Source organism: Diceros bicornis, chromosome 24 (genome assembly GCF_020826845.1).
Source record: "Diceros bicornis minor isolate mBicDic1 chromosome 24, mDicBic1.mat.cur, whole genome shotgun sequence".
Classification (NCBI taxonomy): Eukaryota; Metazoa; Chordata; class Mammalia; order Perissodactyla; family Rhinocerotidae; genus Diceros; species Diceros bicornis.
In genome coordinates, this window is record NC_080763.1 from 34,809,570 (window position 1) to 34,834,358 (window position 24,789).

Genomic DNA, 24,789 nt, shown 5'->3' on the forward strand with positions numbered 1-24,789 from the left:
ACCTCAAGCAACCACTAATCTACTTTCTTTCTCTATAGATTTGCCTATTCTGGACATTTCATATAAATGTAATCGTTTATGTGGTTGTTTTGTATTAGACTTTTCACTTAGCATAATGTGAAAAGTCTATGAGATTGAGATTCATCTATGTCGTAGCCTGTATCAGTACTTCATTCCCTTTAATTGTTAAATACGATTTCATTATATGCATGTACCACATTTTGTCTGTTCGTCAATTGATAGACATTTGTATTGTTTCTGTTTTTTGGTTATTTTATAGTGCTGCTGTGAACATTCATGTACAAGTTGGGTTTTTTTCTTTTTTATGTTTTTTTACCTGAGGAAGATTAGCCCCGAGCTAACATCTGTTGCCAGTCTTCCTCTTTTTTTGCTTGAGGAAGATTAGCACTGAGCTAAGATCTGTGCCAGTCTTCCTCTGTTGTATATGTGGGTCTCTGCCTCAGCATGGATGAGTAGTGTACAGGTCCGTGCCAGGATCCGAACCCACGAACCAGGGCCGCCAAAGCGGAGCATGTGGAACCTTAACCACTACGTCACAGGACCAACACAAGTCTTTTGTGTAGATATGTGTTTTCATTTCTCTTGGGTATATACCTGAGAATGGCATTGCTAGGTCATATGGTAAAATTATATTTAACTTTTTAAGAAACTGCCAAACTGTTTTCCAAAGTGGCAGTACCATTTTACATTCCTACCTCCAATCCATCAGGATTTTAATTACTCCATGTTCTTGCTAGCACTTGTTATTGACTCTCTTTTTGATTATAACCATTCTAGTGGGTGTGAAGTGGTATCTCATTGTGGTTTTAATTTGCATTTCCCTCATGATTAGTGATGTAGAACATTTTTTTCATATGCTTATTCACCGTTTGTATATCTTTGGTAAAAATGTCTTCAAATATGTATATATATATATTTTTTTTTTTGGTGAGGAAGATCAGCCCTGTGCTAACGTCTGCCAATCCTCCTCTTGTTTTTGCTGAGGAAGACTGGCCCTGAGCTAACATCCATGCCGATCTTCCTCCACTTTATATGGGACGCTGCCACAGCATGGCTTGCCAAATGGTGTGTCGGTGCACGCCCAGGATCCAAACCGGCGAACCCTGGGCCGCCGCAGTGGAGCGCGCGCGCACTTAACCACCTGCGCCACGCCGCTGGTCCCTCAAATCTTTTGCCCATTTTTAGATTGAGTTATTTGTCTTCTTATTATTGAGTTGTCTATTATTTATATATTTTGGATACAAGTCTTTATTAGATATTTGATTTGCAAATATTTATCCCCCATCTGTGGCTTCCCTTTTTAAAAAACCTAAAAGTTTTTTGTTTTGATTGTCTAATTTATCTTTTTTTTTGCTTGTGCTCTTGCTGTTGTATCTAAGAAGTCTTTGCCTAACCCAAAGTCCTGTAGATTTACTCCTGTGTTTTATTCTAAGAGGTTTATAGGTTAAGCTCTTGCGTTCAAGTCTGTGATCCATTTAGAGTAGATTTTCGTGTATGCTCTGAGGAGGCTTTACTTGCATTAATAGGTTGGACAGATTTGGTAATACAGAAGTATTGAGTGATGATAGTGTCTGAGGACTCGTTCATGTTTTTTTACTTGCTTATTTTACCCATGAGTTTAAAATAATAGATCTGACTGAGAACATTCTATTTAACTCACTCCACAAACATTATCATAAGTTAACACATTCATTAAGTAACTATTTGAGGATAGAATAAGCTGAAAGTAATGTTTCAGTCTAGATTTTAAATGATAAATGTATTTACTTTAGCGTACTTATAATTTTTCATAGTAATTATAGTTGAAGTTCTAAATATATACAAATTTGCCTTTGCTTTTTAAGCTTGTAGAAATTTTTAGAAGTCCTGATTGAGATTAGGGTGATTTCAAACTTGAAATTGTCTTGTCCATTAAGTTGGCATAGATTCCAATAAAAAATATGTTCAATTTTTAATTTTATATGAAAATACAAATCATTTTACTTGTGGTTAACCTTCTATTGAACTCTGAAATTTGACTCACTTTCATTTCGCCATTTTCTGCCTTTATACAATAAGTCTATGATAATGACTCAGTACCTGACTTAAAGCACAGTAAAGTGTGAAACCACTTTTTTCATTTGTATTTTCAAATGAATAGCAGTTAAGAGAAATAGAAATCAGTTATCCGGATTGAAAATAATGTTTGAAAATGTAACGTCATTTTTTTAAAGTCATATAACACTTAGATTTTTATAGCATATAATGGTATTGACAGTATTTCATTTGGGGGAGAGTCTGTGGACTAATTCAAACTCTGCATTTGGTGATTACAGAATCACAACATGGCCAAGCATTTCTTCTTCATATCTCTATGAATGTCTGCTAGGAATTGCTTTCTTGAGCCCTTAGGCTTGGCCAGTTTGTCACATCTTGTTTGTGCTCTTTAAACAGTTAATCCATTCAAAGTTTCTATAAATTAAATATTTATGTTAGCCTCTCTTTATACAGAAAAGTATATGGATTTTTATTTACATATCAGTAGTGTAAACATTTTTAGCATATGGGAAAAAGTGTGCCCCTTATTAGTTTTACAAGACCAAAAAATTAATTTTTCTATTTCATTTTATATTTCAAAAGACTTGTTTTCTCCCTCAGATGCAGACCAACAACGAAGAGAGAAACTCAAAAAGGAATTAGCACGATGTGAAAGGGGGTTGAAATTAACTAAAACTGCAGTGCAGACCAATTCTAAAAATAATTCCAAGTTATTAAACACTCTACAAAAGGTAAGATAGTGTTTTCACCATTTAAAAGCAAATGTTTCTAAGGCGCTTAATTAGTAGTGCAACCTGACTTTTTGGTAACATATTTACTATAGGTCAGAGTCAGTAAATTTTTCCTGTAAAGAGCCAAATAGTAAATATTTTAGGCTTTTCATGCCACACAGTCTCTGTCACAACTATTGTGTCATTGGAAGGCAGCCATAGACAATACATAAATGAATGAATGTAGCTGTGTGCCAGTAAAACTATTTAAACAAAGACAGACAGTGGGCTGGATTTGGCCTGCAGACCATCGTTTGCTGACCCCTTCTGTAGGTTTTCTGTGATACCCTTTAACATCTGGTTAAGGAAGCTCTCTTCTATTTCTAGTTTGCTAAGATTTTTTTCCTTTCTCATGAATGCATGTTAATTTTATCAAATGCTTTTTCTACACTTGTTTGAAATGATGGTATAATTTTTTCTTTTTCATCTGTTAACGTAGTGAGTTACAATACAGTTCCTAATGTTAAACCAACTTTGCATCCCTAGTATAAACACAATTTTGTAATGATGCATTTCCTTTTCATACATTGCTGGATATAGTTGCTAATATTTTGTTTAGGATTTTAGTATCTATGTCCATTATTGGTATTGGCCTATCATTCATTTACCTTTTTTCTTTTTTCTTTTTCAAACCTAGGATCCCAACTTATTAGTTTAAAATGAGAAGGTGATCAGACTAACAGACTACTAGGTAATATTTGCTTAAGCAATACAGTCTCTTCTTGTAATCAGTCACACTGGGTTGTCATAAGCAGTGTGTTGCTTGATGGATGTAAAATCAAAAGAGAAAATTATATAACCCTACCAACGTGTCACCTGGCTAAGATTCCTAGAAGTCTCCTTCACCTTGACTTGGTGTTGCTAAGTGAATGGGACAGTTTCTGTAGGTTTTCAGGATACTCCTGGGTAGGAATGGTGAAAAAATAAGTAAGTTCTCTGTTAGTTTCCTGCCGTTTAAATTTTAGCTTCTTTCACTTAGCATAATGTTTTCAAGGCTAATCTAATGTTATAGCAAGTTTCAGTACTTCATTCTTTATATTGCCAAACAGTATTGCATTTATGCATACGCTGCATTTGTTTACTCATTCGTCAGTTGATGGGTCATTTTCCTTTCTTCTACTCTCTGTGTCAGGTTATGCTAGCCTCGTAAAATAAACTGGGCACTATTTCCTCTTTTTCTATCCTCTAGAATAGTTTTTGTAAGTTTGGAATTATTTGTTCCTTGACTTTCATGGAATCCAACATTAAAATTATCTGTGCCTAGAGTTTTCTTTGTGAGAAGATTCTTAACTACTGATTCAATTTTTGAAATCATTATAGAACCATTTTTATAAGTTGTATATGTGTAGGAGGTTATCCATTTCATCTAAATTTTCAAATTTTTGGCATAGACTTCATAATATTCTCTTAATCTCTCATGAATATGTATTATTTCCCCCTTTTTATTCCTAATATTGTTTATTTGTGCCCTTATTCTTCTTTTCTTTATTATTCTCACCAGAGATTTGTCAGTTTTATTAATCTTTTTAAAGAGCATATTGTTTACTTTGTTAATCCTCTTTATTGCATTTTGTTTTCTATTTCATTAATGTCCACTCTTACCTTTATTTTCCTCTTTTGGCTTTCTATAGATTTATTTTGCTGTACTTTTCCTGCTTTTGTTTATTTTTTTATTTTTTATTTTTTTTTTTTGTGAGGAGATCAGCCCTGAGCTAACATCCGCCAATCCTCCTCTTTTTTTTTTTGCTGAGGAAGACGGCCCTGGGCTAACATCTGTGCCTATCTTCCTCCACTTTATATGGGACGCCGCCACAGCATGGCTTACCAAGCAGTGCGTCGGTGCGTGCCCGGGATCCGAACCAGCAAACCCCGGGCCGCCGCAGCGGAGCGCACGCACTTAACCGCTTGCGCCACCGGGCCGGCCCCAATGTCATTTTTTTTTTTTTTTTTTTTTTTTTTGTGAGGAGATCAGCCCTGTGCTAACATCTGCCAATCCTCCTCTTTTTTTGCTGAGGAAGATGGCCCTGGGCTAACATCTGTGCCCATCTTCCTCCACTTTATATGGGACGCCGCCACAGCATGGCTTGCCAAGCAGTGCGTCGGTGCGCGCCCGGGATCCAAACCAGCGAACCCCGGGCCGCCGCAGCAGAGCGCGCGCACTTAACCGCTTGCGCCACCGGGCCGGCCCCTCCTGCTTTTGTTTAGCCTGTTTTCAGCCTCTCTTCTTTCATAGTTGAGCATTTTTAAGGCTATAAGTTTTCCTCCAAGTGCTACTTTAGCTGCATCCACAAGTTTTGATATGTGGTATTTTTATTATGGTTTAATTCAAAGTATTTTACACTTCCCATTATAATTTCTTCTTTAACCCAGGAGTTTTTAGAAGTGTTTCTTAATCTCTATGTCTATTTTTTTCTTAGTTTTCTCTTTGTTACAGATTTCTAGCCTAATTGTATTATGATCAGGGAACATCTATCTATATGATACCCATTGCTTGAAATTTGTTAAGACTTGTTTTATGGCCCAGTAGGCAGACAATTTTTTTAAATGCACTATGTCATTATGTGTTTTAAAAGAAAATATAGTCTATAGTTGTGTGCAGTATTTAATACACAGTGTATTCATTAGATTCAACTTCATATCTTTTAGATGTTAAAATATTCTTTACCCTTATTATTCTTTTTGTCTGATTAATCTATCATTTATTGAGAGAAATCTTTCACATGATTATGTATTTAGCTATTTCTCCTAGTGGTATTATCAATTTTTGTTTTATATATTTTAAGTCTATGTTATTCCATATATACAGATTTAGAGATATTATATTTTCTTGGTCACTGTGCTTTAAACTTCTTTACCTTAATGCTTTTTGTATTAAAGTGTTTTCAGATAGTGATATAGTTAACCAGCTTTCTTTTGATAGTATTCCCTTGGTATATCATTTTCCATTTTTTTAAATTTTATTTATTTATTTTTCCCCCAAAGCCCCAGTAGATAGTTGTATGTCATAGCTGCACATCCTTCTAGTTGCTGTATGTGGGACGCGGCCTCAGCATGGCCGGAGAAGCAGTGCGTTGGTGCGCGCCCAGGATCCGAACCCGGGCCACCAGTAGCAGAGCGCGTGCACTTGACCGCTAAGCCACGGGGCTGGCCCATCTTTTTCCATTTTTTTAATCCTACTGTTTTTGGTAGGTCCTAAAGTTTTAGGTGGGTCAGATTATTCACTCTAATAATCTTTGTCTTTTAAGTGAAGCATTTAATGTGTTATTTCTGCCTTCTTGTTTTGTACTTTCTATTTGACCCACTATAGTAGGCAAAATTCTAGAATGTCTCCCCCCCAACAATGACCCTCACCCTTAAAGAATCTCCTCCTCTTAAGTGTAGGCAGGACCTGTAACTTGCTTCCAGCCAAGAGAATAGGGCAAAGGTGATGGGATGTCACTTCCATGATTGTTACATGGCAAAGAGGAAGGAAATGTCCCCCTGTAGATTAAGGTTTTTGTTCCTTGAGAGAGAGAGAAAATGGGTCTGGGAGGAATTTCTACAGTGGCTGCTCTTCCCCTCCCCCAACCACACCAAGAGAAGAGGGGAAGGAGGAAGCTTTCCCAGGATTCTCCCTGCTCTTGCCTGTGAGTTCCTGGTGGGATTCCTAGAGAAAAAACCCTCAAAAGGGCACAAACTCCCAAGTCTCAGAGGTTTCACACTCGCACGCTAGTCTACACTTGGTCCTTAGCAATTAGCCAGAAACTTCTGGAGTAATCTTACCATTTTGTATGGCATCCAGTGGCAAACGCTCAGGTCCTGTTTCTCCCCGCAGGTGCCTGTCTCTCTCCAGATTTCAGGTTAGTTGTTCTTAGTTCTCTTATTAGTCCTCTCATTAGTTCCAGAAAAATCATTAATTTGAGGTTTGGCCAGCTTTTTTCTTGTTGTAATGGTGAGAGCTGTGCTCTTTCCATCTCTCTCCATCTCTCAGCTGAAACTGGAAGTCTGTTTTACTTTTGTGTGTGGTTGTTTCTTTTTTTTAAAGTTTTTAATTTTGAAATTTTAACATCTGCAAAAATAGAGTGGTATAATGAACCCACATGTTCCTGTCCCCCAGGTGCAACAACGATCACCTCATGGCCAGACTCATTGCACCTATACCCTCACTCACTACCCCTACCCCAGATTATTTTGATGCAAATCCTGGATATCATATAATTTTATCCATAAATATTTATGTATCTAAAAGACCACAATACCATTATTATACCTTAAAAATTAATAATTCTTTAATATCATCAAATATCCGGTATTCAGATCTCTCCATTGTCTCATAATTTTTTTTCAGTTTGTTAGGATTGGGATCTAAATAATTTTAATTAATTGACAAATTTCTTTTAATCTATAGCTTCTTCTTCCCTCATCCTTTTTTTTTGAGGAAAATTAGCCCTGAGCTAACATCTGTTGCCAATCCTCCTCTTTTTTGCTGAGGAAGATTGGCCCTGGGCTAACATCTGTGCCCATCTTCCTCTACTTTATATGGGAGGCTGCCACAGCATGGCTTTGACAAGCGGTGCATTGGTGCACGCCCAAGATCAGAACCTGTGAACCCCAGGCCGCCGAAGCGGACTGCGAGAACTTAACCACTACGCCACTGGGCCAGCCCCTCCCTCACCTTTTTATCCCCCTACAATTTATGTATTGGAAGAAAAAACAAGTCATTTGTCTTGGCTTAAAGTTTTTGTGGACCATCCGGGTAATGCAAATTTAGGCTGCAAGCTTGTGTGTAAGCAGCATATGATTTCAGATTCTCAAAGGGCAGTGTTCCCTTTCCATTCAGTGCCAGTGTTCAAGATGGGCAAGTTTCTTTGCAAGTTACGTAGTTAGGGCGTAGCCATTGAAAAGATCCAGATTCATGAGCGTGGTCTCCTGGACTGTCCAGATCAGTCCCTGAGCTTTGTTTTCTGTCCCCTCGCACCCATGGTGTGGTAAAAACTATTGCCTGTTGATACAAGCCAGTTTCATTGCTCTGCTTACTAGGTACCAAGTGCCATGTTTTTGATTCCAGCTCTTTCCATTGCACATGGAGGTGTGATATATCAGTTAGCAGGGGGAAAGACCAAGGGCATTTGTGCCATAATAATAAATCTGGATTGTTTTTCCTTGAGAAATATGGGGGAGCCATGGACCGGTTTTTCTTTGGGAAGTTATGTCGTCATATTGACACTTTACAAAGTCTACACTGGCAGTGGAGGAGGACAGAATAATTACGAGACAGTAGCAGTAATCTGGGGAAGAAATGATTAAGACTTGATCTAAGACAGCAGAAAGAGCACAAAGAATACATTTAATAGAATCCCCAGGACTCAGTGACTGATTCGGTGACGTGAAGAGCAAGAAGCAAGAGTTAAAGAGGTTCCCAGGTTTCTGGCTTGGGCAGCTGGGAGGATGGTGCTGTGTCATTCACAGAAATAACGATGCAGGACGAAGTGCAGTTTTTCTTTGGAGGAGTGGATAATGTAAGCTATGAGTTTACTTGTTTGAACATGCTTGATTTGAGGTGCCTTTGGAACATGTAGTATATTCATTAGACAGTTGGATATAAGCATCTGTGTCAAGAAAGAGGTCTGGGCTGAAAACAGATTTGGGAGTCAACAGGGAAGCTGTAAATATGTTTAAGAGCCCCCAGTGTTGTGACATAGATAGGAGGACCAGGATTAGAGCTCTTCCTTTAGAATAAATCTGCCTTATTCTGTACTGTACTTTGCCATCTGGGAATCTGTTCATCAACATTTGACTCACAAGTGTATTTTCATTTTTTGTGATTGTACTTTTTAACTGAAAATTAAAAATATTTTTCTATTATCCAGCAGTTGGAATATAAATTAATAATTGTATTTTGAGATAAGAATGGGGTTTGTTGAAAATAAAATATATAATTGTCTGTAAATGTAAGATGTTTTCTATTTATTTTTCCTTTAGCCACTGTAACCCTATAGCTTTGTGCCTCTATAAAGTAGTTCATTTATGCTTTTATATATATATATATAATTTTTTTACTCCATTTAGAATTCACAATAACTTGCATTTTGCCTACATTTTTTATAAGCCTTGATAATAAATATTTAGACATTCAAATTAAAATTATTTGGGGCATAATATTTTGATAATTGGATGGGTTTTTTTTGGTTAGCAGACACCTGTTATAGTTATAATCTGCATTTACTGAAAAGTTTGCTGCAATTAAAAAGAAAATGCTAACTTTAGCCTCTGGACATATTGGCCATTTATATACATGAGATCATATAATCAAAAACCTTCTCTTTTAATTGCCTATACGCTCATGCTGCTTTCTTTCTCTCATGCTTTGACTCATGACATCTCAAGACCCTCCTATGCCTTTCCAGTCTGCACTCTCTACCCCTCAGACAGTTATTCACCACTCGCTCACATCACTGGGGTAGCACTTACTCTGTGCTGTTAGGATTAATTGAATATGTGGATGTGATCCATATTCCTAAATAAATCTATGAACGTTTTAAAACCAGTATAAACAGTGAAAATCTAGAGCTATCAGTTCCTTTTATAAAATATAATTTAAAACTTTTTTGCAAAACAAATGTTAATAAAATTTTTAAATAATTTGTACCCATCCTATTCTGCAATTGAATTGATTCCTCAACTGTTGTAAAACCTGACAATTGGAAAATCTTTGTATACCATTTCTTCTGACATTATTCCTGAAAAAGATTGATTTAGTTCTCAGTTCTGTAATTGTAAAATTGAATAGGTGTTCTTGACATAGAAACATGTATATGTAAACTGTGATAATCACTTTATACAAATTCTTAAATCACAGAAACTATTTACAACAAATTGTGTGTTGAACTATAAGGATGACGTAACAAAGTGAAAGTGGTCAGATTACCACCAGAATTTTTGTTCCATTGACATATAATTGATGAACCTTTTCTGATTTTAGACTTTACAGTGATCTGCTAGTTACATTTTGGTGAATTTACCAGTGTGTTACACATTTTCTGTGAAAATTTTATTCATACCGCTTTCTGATATTCACAGCTAAAGGAAAAAATTAAATAATCTCAAAAAAGCGTATTGGTACAGTTGATTTCATACTGTGTTCTACTGGTTTCCAAGGAAAGAGAAAGGACACAAGGTAGGGATTGCGAGACATAAAAATACAAAAAAGTTTCATGCCTTCAGTCAGTTCAAAAGCAATTTTTCCAGCCCATTGCAGACAGATGAGAGTATATTTCTGCCTTTAAAGACTTTCTTTGGTGTTTCGTTTGTTTATTAAATAACCATGACTAATAAGAATTTTCTTTCAGGCAATCTAATGCCTTATGCATTTCTGCCTGCTGCGATCTCAGATTGTACTGTTCCTCTAAGTGTAAATAATTCCTGTGATTATTATTTAATAGCCTTATAGGATTTTTCAGGCGGTACTTAGAAATTTCTTGCAGGGAGCCAAACTCTTCTGGTATATAAGCTGCAGTGTGAACCTAGTTTGGGAGCACTTTTTAAAACTAATGTCTTGAAGTCATTAACCAAACAGTACCTGAGTGACTCAAAATTTAATGCTAAAATACTTACTGTGAATAATTTTACCTTTTATTTGGGATAGAGTTAGAAAGCACTTGAAAGGGAAATAGGTGACTTGATCTATTTTAGGTAGTAGTCACACTACCAAGTTATCTGCAGCTTCCTTACTTGGATAAATTAGTACTGAGGTTAGCTGACTTGTTCTCTACAGGAAAAGAGTTAAGATCAGTTTAAGATTCCTGGTGCTGTAAAAAATCTAAAATTGCATAATTTCCAAGTAAGTCTTTAAAATAGATAATATGATATAATAACGAAGAGCATAGGCTCAGCCTGGATTCAAATCTATGAGACCCTGCGCCTCAATTTCATCATCTATAAAATGGAGGTAATAATTGTACCACCACAATGCGAGGATTAAATGAATTGTTCACGTAAATGAGTTAGAACCATACCTTACACATGGTAAGTACTCCATACATATTAGTAGCAGTGAGAGGAGTTCTTATTATTCCTCGTTATTCTATTTAATGGCGAAAACGGTACCTTGCACACAGGAAGCGCTCAGCTTTCCCCTTACTCCACTTGTTCATCTTCCTCTTGTTTTTCTCCCCATGAGCTTGTAGGGCAGATGTAACTGCCTAAATCCTAGCCATTTTTACCTCAGTTTCTGTAACATCTGTGTAACTTCCCCTCTACCTAATAAAGTGCCTCAGAGTTTTATGAAGGATACACAGGTGTCCATAAAGTCTAGAATCATAGACAAGGCTTCTTGGGCATCTGATCTGTAAAAGAATAAAATATTATCTATGTTTTTAGACTTTATGGATACCCTGTAGAAATAGTTCTTCCAAAGTTAAACCAAAAGGAAATGGAGCAGTACAAAATGCTTTCCCTTTCAAAGCTTTCTCCATTCGTGAGAAGTTGAGAAACATATAGGAAATTTTTATGGAATAAGTATTTATTAATTATATTTAAAATAGCAGTTACTTAAATCAGGGCTCCATACATTGTGAGGAGAAATTCCTTTTCATTTCTTCAAAGCCTTGAAGTCACAGAGGAGCTGGTGGCACTGAAGTCTGTCGTAATGACAAGACAGGAAGAGGGGGATGCTTCCACCAGCAGTTCTTGAGAAGGGGATTGGTGCTCCCCATTGGTTTGGAAACTTTCAAATAAAACTGAGACCTCCCAGTAGATCTCAAAACACTGGTTCAGGACCCCAAATATAAATATATGTCATTAATCAATTTTTAATTTCAGAAAGGAAAATGATTGCTATTACTTATATTTAGAACTATATTTTTATGGATTAATAATTCAAAAACTTGAACTTTATATACAATGCTAACATCTTCAGGAACATTTAAGTTAATTTTGTAGACCCCTGAGGCAACCATTTTTGAATGTATAATCTGGAGATCCCCAATTAGGTGAATTTGTAAATGTAATCGATGACTGTCAAACCAAATGTTCTTAGCCTTCAGGGGAACCACATGGTGAGGATGATGTGTTAATCGAAGAAGTGAATGGATTTCCATCCTTTACAAGGTCACCAGTAACTTCTTCAGAGAGACTATACCTAAGTCCACCTAAATCCAGTAAAGTCCTCACAAATGGTCCTGAGAAGAACTCCAGTTCCTCCCTGCCCGGCATGGATTACACCACCTCCGAGCCCAGAAAATCATGCTCTGGAACCACGTATGACAGAAGGCCCAGGAGCACACTCCCAAATTCCTACCGGTTTCAGTTAGTTATTTCAAAAGCACCCAGTGGGGACCTTTTGGATAAACATTCTGAACTCTTTTCTAACGGACATTTGCCATTCACTCCACGCACTTTAAAAACAGAAGCAAAATCTTTCCTATCACAGTATCGATATTACACACCTGCCAGAAGAAAAAAGGATTTAACAGATCAACGGATAGAAGCTGAAACCCAGACTGAATTAATAAGCAGGTATGGCACCTTAACAGCCAGTAGTAAATTCTTCAGGATGTTGTAGAAATTAAATAATATTCTTTGTTTTATATCATGTACCTTATATGCCAGACTTAAGGTCTGGTAGTGCCCTTCTGGTTGGAATGAGATTAATCTGACTTTTCCTTTTGCATGTATCACTAGAACCATCAGCGTAATTGTTGGAAAAACAGCTATTAAACTTGTCAAGCTGCATATATAAACATGAATGTTACATGCCTTGATTATTGTTTCAAACATGGTACTAAACTTGTGTATGTCTTTAATTATTATAGTTTCAGAGAATCCTTAATATATATCATCAAACAGCATTTGTGTAAATACGTCTATTGATTCATGTTAAAAATGGCAAAACAATGGGCTAGAGAGGCGGAAAAAACAACTGTTTACCTAACTACCCCTGTTCTCCCTTCCCTGCAAATATTCAACCCCAGTCTTGTATAGCAACAACTCCCTAGGAATAATTTAGACAATTGAGATAATTTCTGGAAATTAAGTGTAATTTGCCTCAATAATATTTTCATATATGATGGTACCTGGCACATAATGAATATTCAGTAAATGTTTGCCAAATGGTTGAAGAAACAAACAAATCTCGTAAAAGTATTAAGTGTTAGCTGGTTTGTGATTGTTTTTCCTAGTGTTATACAAACAAATATTTATCTGGTACTAGGTTTTACTTATTTTGGAAAGTAAAAAACAATTTAAGACTAGTATTCTTTGGGTATAGAGAACAATTACAGTAATATCAGATGGGTCTGCATACATTGAATCAAAGAATTAAGGATTGAATCTATGCTAGAACTTGTCAAGTGAGGGAGAAATGAGGAAACAAGTATATTATATGCTTTTCTGGTTATATTTATGGTGGCTTTTGAAGATAATAGTTCCCATTTCCCTAGCCCTATTCTGCCCCACTGAAACCTAGCTGCTATTCAAAAAAGGAAAAAGAAGCATACATAATCCAAACCATACCTATTTCCTGATTATCTAATTAGAGATTACACATTTTATTAGAATAGGTGGATTTCATCTCTTATGTTTGAGTTTATTTTTTTCTAGACAGTAAAGCTTGGTATCACAGGGTTTATATTTTGAAGGCTTAACAATCATTTCTTTTAAAATATTACAGCTTTAAATCTGATTTTGAGACAGTCCAGACTAAGAACTTCACAGATTCAGAAGAGGACATAAAGCAGGTAATAAGAATGAGATCTCTTTGTGCTCCACCCTGGAGTTACAGCTGCTTTAACTTAATAGAATATGTATAGCTATTTGGACTGTGAGGAATAACCTCTGGGTGACACTTCTTGCCTATGATATAGCTAGTATACAGAAGGTCTGCCTATTTACAAGTGGTTATAGCTCTCTGTGGATGGCCAGAAGGATCCTGCCCAATCTGGGAAATCATTTGTTTTTAGCCTCTTTTCTGGATGGTAGGTGGGCTGGCTGGATAGATGGGTGGATGAATAAAATGCCTTAATTGTTGTTTTCAAAGATGCAGACTTGGGGGCCAGCCTGGTGGCGCAAGCGGTTAAGTGCGCGCGCTCCGCTGCAGCGGCCCGGGGTTTGCCGATTCGGATCCCGGCGCGCACCAACGCACTGCTTGGCAAGCCATGCTGTGGCGGGGTCCCATATAAAGTGGAGGAAGATAGGCATGGGTGTTAGCCCAGGGCCAGTCTTCCTCGGCCAAAAAAAAAAAGAGGAGGATTGGCAGATGTTAGCACAGGGCTGATCTCCTCACAATAAAAAAAAAAACAAAAATGGGGCTGGCCCTGTGGCTTAGCGGTTAAGTGCGCGCGCTCTGCTACTGGGGGCCCAGGTTCGGATCCTGGGCGTGCACCAATGCACCCCTTCTCCGGCCATGCTGAGGCCATGTCCCACATATAGCAACTAGAAAGATGTGCAACTATGACATACAACTATCTACTGGGGCTTGGGGGGAAAAAAAAAAGGGAGGAGGATTGGCAATAGATATTAGCTCAGAGCCGGTCTTCCTCAGCAAAAAGAGAGGATTAGCACAGATGTTAGCTCAGGGCTGATCTTCCTTACAAAAAAAAAAAAAAAAAGATGCAGACTTGGATCACTAAAGGAGCCAGAAAAGTTTTTAGTTTTTATGCCTGTATTTTTTTTTTTAAAGAATTTCCACTGATTATATTATTGGAAATTATACATTTTATAAGAATAGATGGATATCATTCTCATGTTTGCTTGTACTTTTTTCTAGACCATAAAGCTCTTTTTCACAGTGTTTATATTTTGAATGCTTAGCAATCATTTCTTTTAAAATATTACAGCTTTAAGTCTGATTTTGAGATAAGCTGATTATTTTTATTTTAGGGGTGTTAATCATACTCTTGTGTCCTAACTTAAATTTGTTTGTAAAAAGGTTTGTCTATTAAAATGTCAAACACAGATTCAGGGATAGAAGAATAAAATATAATCACACTTAGCTTCCCACTTCCCTTCTGAAAATGGGTAGAGGAATGTAGGTTCCCATCTCTGCCATTAATAGCTGTTTGACATAGGACCCTGCCACTTAAGGCCCAAGGACAAATCACTTATCCTCTGAGAGCTGAGTTTCCCCATCTGGAAAACCATACTTAATATGCAGGATCTTGGGAAGGAATAAATGATGTAGTTAAAGTGCCTAGCCTAGGCCTCAATAAATGCTGGCTATGACCAGCTTGAGACTTAGGACGAGAGTTAGTTTTGTAGATAACTAAATAAACTAAAGCAGAAGAAGTCCATTTTTATGACACTGTGCTCCAAACGTTTATCCATAACTCTATACGAAAATGGTGTGTCCTGGATTGCATAAGCAGTCCCACCAGCAGTCTACTTGAAGAAGCTAGTAGAGTCTTAACTGCATTTAGAGTCTTAACTCACATTTTAACAACACTTTTCTTTTTTTTTTTTTTTTTGAGGAAGATCAGCCCCGAGCTAACATCCATGCTAATCCTCCTCTTTTTGCTGAGGAAGACCGGCTCTGAGCTAACATCTATTGCCAATCCTCCTCCTTTTTTTCTCCCAAAGCCCCAGTAGATAGTTGTATGTCACAGTTGCACATCCTTCTAGTTGCTGTATGTGGGACGCGGCCTCAGCATGGCCGGAGAAGCCGCGCGTCAGTGTGGGCCCGGGATCCGAACCTGGGCCGCCAGTAGCGGAGCGCGCACACTTAACCGCTAGGCCACGGGGCCGGCCCTTAACAACACTTTTAAAACTGTAAAGCACTATACATAAATTAGCATTGTAAAGATGAAATCTAATAATGCAAGTAAATGCTTGGCACAGTATGTGGCCCTTAGTAAGGATTCTGTAAAAGTAAGCCACCATTATTTTTGTTTGTTTGTTAATATTATTGTTCATACTACTAGAACTGCCACTGCTTCTACATATTTGATATGTTAGCATTTGAAACAGATGGTTGAGTTTCTGAATAATGGGATATTTTTTTCTCAAGTGTACTGAAAACTTGCAAATTTGCTTCATTTTCTCTTTATATGTTTACTGGTGGTATTTCTTAATGTCGTTTAAAATATCCCTCATTAAAATATAAGAAATAAGAAGTTGTTGTATCTTACTTTAAGTAAATTTAAGAAAAAAGTCCTAATTGAATGGAAAATATATTCTAAAACATCCTTTGTTGTACTATATCAGTCACTTTTTATAGAGATATCACTGGATATATCTACTCTCTTACCTCGACTTTTTTTTTTGCAATTTGCTGTTTTTCTTTCCTTTTTTTTTTGATTTGAGGAAGATTGGCCCTGAGCTAACATCTGTTGCCAATCTTTCTCCTTTTTTCCTTTTTTCTCCCCAAAGGCCCAGTAGATAATTGTATGTCATAGTTGCACATCCTTCTAGTTTCTCTGTGTGAGACACTGCCTCAGCATGGCTTGATGAGCGGTGCGTAGGTCCACACCCAGGATCCTAACCAGCAAACCCTGGGCTGCAGAAGCGGAGCGTGTGAACTTAACCGCTACGCCACCGGGCCAACTCCTGCTGTTTTGTTTTATTTCTGCTTTTATAATGTATTTTTGAAACAAAATAAAAATTTATTCTTCTCATTGCAGCCCGAGGCACCTAGTTGTATGACAAATGGTACCAAAGGAAAAATAAGCCCTTTACCTTTACAAGTGCATGGCTCACCGTGGGACGAGGTGAAGGATGGTGCTCTTCAGTGTTCCTCCTCAAGGTAAACAGCTCACAGGAGAAATCACTTCAGCTGTCTTTATCTAACTGCTTTCTTATATAATAGACATACAGTGTTTGTGACATAAGTCCTATTTTAATTCCATGCTCGCTATTCTATTTTGGTGATATACATACAATTCAGTGGCCGTGTTAGTTTTACTAAGGAAATTTTACAAAGTAAGTGTCAGTCAAAATTTTAATGAATTCATTTTGTTAATTCATGAATAAAGGAAAAAAGAACACTGGCTTGTATTATTTGCCATCACTATTCATATGAAAAAGGATTTTCCCCAAGACAAATCCTCCAGCAGTGATGCTAACCAGTTTACGTGGCACAAATAGTACTGAAGAACCTTACTATTTGAGGATTCATAATTTGTGATTTTGAATATTCACTGTATGCTAATGCTTTATCCACGCTATGTAGAGGCACTATTTTTAAAAACTACTCAACGTGTTTAGTACTTATGGAGTACTGCACCTAAATAAAAATGATAGGTTACCAGGTAGGATAGAACCTAAAAAATGCCTTTGATAGTTTCAGCTGTCAAATGCATTTCCAGTGTTAGAGATTGCATATGAGATGAAGGAGGTGGAAGAAAAAAAGGACTGGAGATTGAAAAGAGAGCAAGAATGAAGGGTCATATGTACACGCAATGCCTCAGGGCCCAGCTCCTCCCTCAGGTCTTTCCTAGGGAGAGCTCACTGGGCAAGGCTGTGGGGGTTCATGGCTAACTTCTCCGTCTTGAGATTCATGATGCTTCAGTACTCATAACCCAAGATTTGTAAGCTACTCTTGAGCAAAAGTCTGCAACGAATATAAAGGATGACGGAAAGGAATATTTATCTTTTCTAGTAGTTTCTATCTAAAGTAAAGTAAAATATTACAAGTGAATATACCTGAATAAAAAGCTTGGAATTAACTAACGACGACATAACTGAATACTGACAAAATTTATCATAATGACCAGCTTAAAAATTTTTTCCATAGGGCAATAGGTGTCTCCAAGTTATATTGAGATGTTAACCTTAGTCAAATTGATATTGTTTATACTAGGTAAGTGCCATAGTACAGTTTTAAAAAGGATTGTGAATTTGTAATTAGAGACTAGTTAAAAAATCTATCTTTTAACAAATACATGGATAAAGAACAGATTAGTGGTTACCAGAGGGAAGGGGGTTGTGGGGTGGGTGAAAGGGATAAAGTGGGGGCCAGCCCCATGGCTTAGCGGTTAAGTGGGCGCGCTCTGCTACTGGCGGCCTGGGTTTGGATCCCGGGCGCGCACCGACGCACTGCTTGTCCAGCCATGCTGAGGCCGCGTCCCACGTACAGCAACTAGAAGGATGTGCAACTATGACATACAACTATCTACTGGGGCTTTGGGGAGAAAAAGGGAAAAAAAAAAAGGAGGAGGATTGGCAATAGATGTTAGCTCAGGGCTGGTCTTCCTCAGCAAGAAGAGAAGGATTGGCATGGATGTTAGCTCAGGGCTGATCTTCCTCACAAAAAATATAACAAAAACAAAAACAAAAAAAAGAAAGGGGTAAAGGGGCACATATGTGTGGTGACGGACAATAATTAGACTACTGGGAGTGAGCACCATGAAGTCTATCCAGAAACTGATGAACAATAATGTACACCCGAAATTACACAATGTTGTAAACCATTATGATCTCAATAAAATTACTGGGAAAAAAATCTATCTTTGCTGCTTACTAACACGTGACCTTGGCAAGTTACTTAGCCTTTCTGCCCCTTGGTGAATTCATTAGTAAGTGGGGAAAATCATACCTACTCAATATACCTGACAGAATTGTTCTGAAGATTAGATTAGATCATGGATATGACAGGGCTTTAAAAGTTCTGGAGCATATTATTTCTAATGGATGGTATTATTGAACACTTATTGTATGCCAGTCATTATTTTGTTTAAATATTTTAATTTCCTCTTTCTAGGGCAGTATGTCAGTATTCCCTGCAGCCTCCTTCAGGGAGAAAAATCCACTCTAAGATCTTCATTTTGCTTAGTGGAAATCAAGAATTAAGAATCAGGGGGGCCGGCCCCATGGTGTAGCGGTTAAGTGCGCGCGCTCCGCTGCTGGTGGCCCGGGTTCGGATCCCGGGCGCGCACCGATACACTGCTTGTCAGGCCATGCTGTGGCGGCATCCCATATAAAGTGGAGGAAGATGGGCACAGATATTAGCCCAGGGCCAGTCTTCCTCAGCAAAAAAGAAGAGGATTGGCATGGATGTTAGCTCAGGGCTGATCTTCCTCACAAAAAAAAAAAAAAGAAGAAGAAGAATCACACAGACCGTTATAATATAAGTCAGGATTGAACACTAATCTCTCTTACAACCAGCTTTGGGGTTCAGTCATATAATACATGCTAAATTTGAGAGAATGACCAGAATTTTCTGAAATAATTACCAATCACTTCATCTTTATTTCCAGTGGAAATGTGTCCCTAAGTTAATAATACCTGCTATTATTTAATAATTAGTACTCATAATTCTTATTTATTTTATCAGTAAAAATAATCAAGAAGAGTTTTAGAGAAATGCAGACTTTTGATAGCTCAGGATCCCCTTCCTAGAGGTTTCTAACCTCACCAGTTCTTTGCAGATATTACACTTCTAAGTTTTAATTAAGCTGCATTTTTTCAGGGGAAATAATCTATTTTTATAGAGTTTCATTCATTTTCAAACTTGCTGCTTAAATATTAGAGCCTGTGAATTAGTTTGAAAGTGTAACTTTTTATACAACATTTTAATCTTTTATCTGATTTGCTTCTTAACTCTTCCTTTTATTTGCTTATTCAGCAATTGAGTAATTACTTGCTATTTTTACATTTTCTATCAATTCACTGATTTCAGCTAATTAAAATCAAACTTATAATAGTATCCTAATTTTACTGTAATAGTTACTAAAATATAGTTATCTCTTAAGATAGTATAATAAAGAAATGTGTCCAAGTAATTAAAAATTATCACTATATTTATGTGCACAAATTTTTCTAATAGAATATTTTTCCTCCTCTCCAAATGTTTTGATAAAAAAAATAATTTTTTTCTGCTAAGTAAATTTCCCAACCTTAAAACAAGATGCTCTGCTAGGAGCAGGAGAAGATTTCATGTATGAAGTTCTTGCTTCTCTGGATGACGTTCCTCTTTCCCTTCCTGCACGTGCCATGGTCAGGAGCCAGAAGACACTTGCGATGCTCCTCAGCAACACACGCCCAGTGGATCACATTTGGCGGCCCTCTTGCCCTTGGTTGCTCTCATTTTTTTATTTTGTTTAATTTCTGCTTATTTTTTACTGCTGGATGAATGTTGCAGACATCTATGAAATTTTACCCTATTCAGGAATATTTTCTCATCTGTAATAAATATCCTTGCACAATTTGAGAAGGTAGACATATGCTTGTTTTATAATATTCCTCTTAATAATGTGAGATAGAAGTACTTTTGTAATAGTGGAGATATTTCTAATTAGGCACCCTTGTTTCCTATAGTTTTCAGAGTAAGCAAGCAGTAATTTTTATGCTCTGTGTTGCTTTGCCTTCACAGTGAAGAAGAACTGTTGTATCTGAGTTTCATTGAAGATGTAACAGATGAAATTTTGAAACTTGGTTTATTTTCAAACAGGTTAGATTTTTTAAATTGTATATGGTGGTTGAACAGTACATTAAATACTCTTCATTTGGTGTTAATTTTTTTAATTTATTTCCACATGTTAGGAAATGAAAAATTATATTGCCTTCTTAGGGGACCATAGTCTTGATAGCAAATTGTAGAGAATGTTTAATTCATACTTTAAAGCAAGTTCATAGTTTGGAAGAGTTTATAGAAAAGAATAGAGATTTTAGTCATTTAAATCTTTTTATATCTCTTAGATACAGAAACAGATTGGTAGTTGCCAGAGGTGGGGGTTAGGGGGTGGCGAAATGGGTGAAGGGAATCAAAAAATACAAACTTCCAGTTATAAAATACATGTCATGGGGATATAACGTACAGCATGGTGACTATAGTTAATAATACTGTTTTGCATATTTGAAACTTGCTAAGAGAGTAGATCTTGAAAGTTCTCATCACAAGAAAAAAAAAATTCTGTAACTGTGTATGTTGACAGAGGTTAACTAGACTTATTGTGGTGATTATTTTGCAAAATATACAAATATCAAATCATTATGTTGTACATCTGAAACTAATATAATGTATGTCAGTTATACCTCAATTTAAAAAAATCTATCACAAAAAAAGGAAAGAAATGGTATCCATATTTGAAAGAAAGAAGTAAAACTGTCTTTATTCACAGATAACACTGTCATCCATGTAAAAATCCCATAAAGTCTACAAAAGACAAACGAGAAAACTATTATATCTCCTAGTTATAACAGACTAGTAAACTAAATTTTTGCTTCTTATTTTCAAAGATCCATCATCTCATTTTACTCTTTCAAATTGTCATGAGAATCAAAAGCAAACATTTTTGTTACATTACAAAATTTTGTTACCTTTTGTTACATTTTAGTACATACTGTTACTAGTAAAGTGAAGATAAATTAAAAACTAGATTTGCATACTATAAGTGAAATGGAAAGTTTGCAAAACCAAATGAGATATGGCATGTCTCAAAGAAACTGTGTGGTCCTGAATCAGGTTGAACATTTATTTGTCTAAAATTCACTGGGCACTAAGCCCCACTTTATGTTATGTATCACAGGACCCCATTTTGTATACTGCATGCTTTCCCTGTCATAATAATATGTCAAGTGCAGACATTTCTAATGAATTATTTCTATTCCTATGTGAAGTTTTTTTTCTTTTTAATTAAATTTAACATTTTCATTTTTGGTATAAAAAGATACACCAGAAAGACCTAAGTTTTTTGACAATAATTCTGTTTACCTCTTTCATTTTAAAAAGGTGGTTAAAAATGTTTGCATAATGGGTATAGAGTTTCAGATTTTTGAGATGAAAAAGTTCTGTTGATATGTTTCACAACAGTGTGAATGTACTTAACACTACTGCACTGTACACTTAAAAATGGTTAAGATGGTAAATTTTATGTTTTTTACCACCATAACAAAAATATTAAGATTTCAACTATAAATCAAAAAATAAAGATTAGAAGCAAAAAAAAGAAAACAAAAAAGTATGCATGAAACATATGTATTTATGCTAAAAAACACATTTTTCTCTTAGAGTGTAAGGCTGTTTATTGCAGCATTTTTTATAATAGCAGCAAAAAACGGAATCAACCTACATGGTGACTAGTCAAGGTTTGGTTAAATAGATTGTAGAATATTTACAAAAGTAATTTCTGTTCAGAGATTTAAAATAATGTTGTAGAAGTGAATTTATTGAATCAGAAAGATGTTCAAAATATATAGTTGGTTAGAACAAAACAAAACAGGGACCCAGGGGCCGGCCCAGTGGCACAAGCAGTTAAGTGCGCGCACTCCGCTGCGGCAGCCCGGGGTTCGTGGGTTCGGATCCCAGGTGTGCACCGACGCACCGCTTGTCAGGCCATGCTGTGGCGGCGTCCCATATAAAGTGGAGGAAGATGGGCACGGATGTTAGCTCAGGGTCAGTCTTCCTCAGCAAAAAAGGGGAGGATTGGCATCGGATGTTAGCTCAGGGCTGGTCTTCCTCACAAAAAAAAAACAGGGACCCAACAAACAGTATGTATGGTTTAATCCCAGTTTTGGTAAAGAAATATTCATATAGAAAAATGCCTAGGAGTGAATAGTCCAAAACATCTACAGTAGTTGTAAGATGTAGAACACGGGTTTCTTGGGCTTTTTAAAAACTGCTAAATAATTCAGAACTACCAAATCTAAAGTTGGCTTATAAATTCATTGATAATGACAAATGAGTTGTTTTTCAAGAAACTTACTGATACATTCATGTGGTAGTGAGACACGCATGGTGTAGTTGAGAGAAGAAATTCTCTGGAGCCAGACACATGTGGTTAAATTCTCTTAATGGCTGTGACCTTAGGGGAGGAAACTGTCATCTTAGACATGTTGCTTTCTCATCTTTAGAGTGTTTTTTCCAGTACTTTTCTCTCCCATTATTGGTTATGATTAGAGGTATAATGATTACTATGTGTCTGTCACAAATGTCTAGCACTTAGTGGTGCTTAATAAGTGATAACTTTTAGGTTATGTGGATTTACCATCAGTGGAATTTTTTCAAGTGTAATTTGGGAAGCATTGTAAAATAACTCTTTATAAGAGGATTTTCTTTAAGGTTAGGTTTTGGGGGTGGTGTATACGTGAAAGACAAGAGGGAGAGGTTTTTGATGTTTGTGTATGTGTGTGAGAGAAAAAAGAGAGAGCTTTTTGGGGTGTGCGGGGGGTGATTTTTGGACCTCGTTTAAAATAGTTTATTCACAGAAATGTTAAGTAGCATGCCATCTTTCAGGAACATTGGCATCCGTTATGTAACTTAAACAAACGCATAGTGGAAGCCATACTAGATTCCACTTTGGAGAACTTGACAAAACAGAGAAGGATGAGTGTTTAGCTTTGGAAAGAAAAAGAGTTATCTAAAAAATATTTTCCAACCTTCAGTAGTTTAGTTATTGCATGGCTGTTTTATGATTAGTTGATTTTCTGATTTTGAGACATTAACATTTTTATTTTTCATTTGTAGGTTTTTAGAACGACTGTTTGAGCGACATATAAAACAAAATAAACATCATTTGGAGGAGGTTTGTGTTTCTTCAGAACTTCATTAGAAAAATTCTAATATAGAAAGAATCTTAAAGTTTTTCCATACCCTCAAAGAATGCATTAAAAGCAAGCAGTTTTTCCCCGCACTTTTTGTGAGGGGGTCGGGGGCAGAGTATGGAAGGAGTATTAATCCTGCTGAGACAAAAGTAGTTCAATTTGGCTAGCTTAGTTAATGGAATTATTCTTGTCTTTTTCTTAATCTTAGGAAAAAATGCGCCACCTGCTGCATGTCCTGAAGGTGGACTTAGGCTGCACGTCCAAGGAAAACTCAGTAAAGCTAGATGACGTTGATAAGTTGAATTTACTTGATTTTGAAAAGGCTGAGAATTCAGAACAAAAGGAATATAAAAATGAGCAAGATGCAACAATTCAACAGGAACGTCAAGAATACCAAAAGGCCTTAGATATGTTATTGTCTGCACCGAAGGATGGGAACAAGGTATTCTCTTCACCAAATGAATTTTTCCTGCCCATCTATAAATCAAAGTATTCAGAAGGGGCTATAGTTCGACAGGTGAACGATAGAACAAATCTTGGACCTTCAATTTGGGATGAAAAAAATCCAAGTATTTCAGATAGCTTAGCAGACCAAGAAACCTCTGTGAATGTCATTGAATGTGATAGCGACACTGAAAAGGTTGAGACTTCAAATGAATTTTGTCGTCTTAGCACAGGACTCTCCCAGTCTCTTCAGTTCTGCAGTGTCAAAGGTGACAATAATCATGACATGGAAGAACCAACTCTTAAAATCATGGAAATGAGCATTGAGGACTGCCCTTTGGATGTTTGATCTTCATTAATAAATATCCCAAATGGTCAGTAATTCAATATTCCTTTTCCTCTTTTTTTTCTTTTATATTAAGATTTCTGTATTCATTTTCTATGCTGTATAATAAATGACCATAAAATTAGCAGCTTAAGACAACACATGTGTTATTTATCCCACAGTTTCTGTGGATCAAGCACAGCTTATTTGGGTCTTCTGCTCTGGGTCTATCACAAGGCCACAATCCAGGTATTGATCAGAGCTATGGTCTCATCTGGAGGCTTGACTGGGGAGAGAATCTGCTTCCAAATTCTTTTCAGTTGGCAGAATTCCTTTCCTTGGAGCTATAGATCTGAGGGCTTCAGTTTCTTGCTGGCCATTGGCCATTGGCCATTGGCCATTGGCTGCCCTCAGCTCCCAGAGGCTGCCCACCCTTCCCTGACACTTGGCCCTCTGCTAGCAAGAAGGAGTCTTGTATAACATAATGTAATCACAGGAACGACTTTCCATCACTTTTGTCATATTCTTTTGGTTAGAAGCAAGTCACAGGTGCTGCCCACACTTAAGGGGTGGATATATTATACAAGAGTGTGAATGCCAGAAGGTGAGAATCATTGGGGTCACCTTAGGATCTGTTGGCTACAATTTCTAAAGTTGATTTTCAGGGAAATGTATTCTACCCAGACATAAGTGGGTTTTGTAGACAATGGGAAATGGTTTATGATCTGGCATGGATCTTGA

The 24,789-nt window shown here is 36.8% G+C and overlaps 1 protein-coding gene across 3 annotated transcripts in view; it reads left to right on the top strand.

Annotated features, from left to right (window-relative positions):
• The window catches only part of SPATA7 (spermatogenesis associated 7), a 43,025-nt gene extending 18,832 nt beyond the window's left edge, over window positions 1-24,193 (top strand). For all 3 annotated transcript variants that reach the window (XM_058567514.1, XM_058567515.1, XM_058567516.1), the window contains 7 exons: window positions 2,659-2,789; window positions 11,845-12,323; window positions 13,477-13,543; window positions 16,421-16,542; window positions 20,110-20,187; window positions 23,203-23,260; window positions 23,488-24,193. In XM_058567514.1, coding sequence (XP_058423497.1) covers window positions 2,659-2,789; window positions 11,845-12,323; window positions 13,477-13,543; window positions 16,421-16,542; window positions 20,110-20,187; window positions 23,203-23,260; window positions 23,488-24,072 — 1,520 coding nt within the window. In that variant the 3' untranslated portion in view covers window positions 24,073-24,193. The remainder of the gene's footprint in view (window positions 1-2,658; window positions 2,790-11,844; window positions 12,324-13,476; window positions 13,544-16,420; window positions 16,543-20,109; window positions 20,188-23,202; window positions 23,261-23,487) is intronic.
• The last annotated feature ends 596 nt before the right edge of the window (window positions 24,194-24,789 follow it).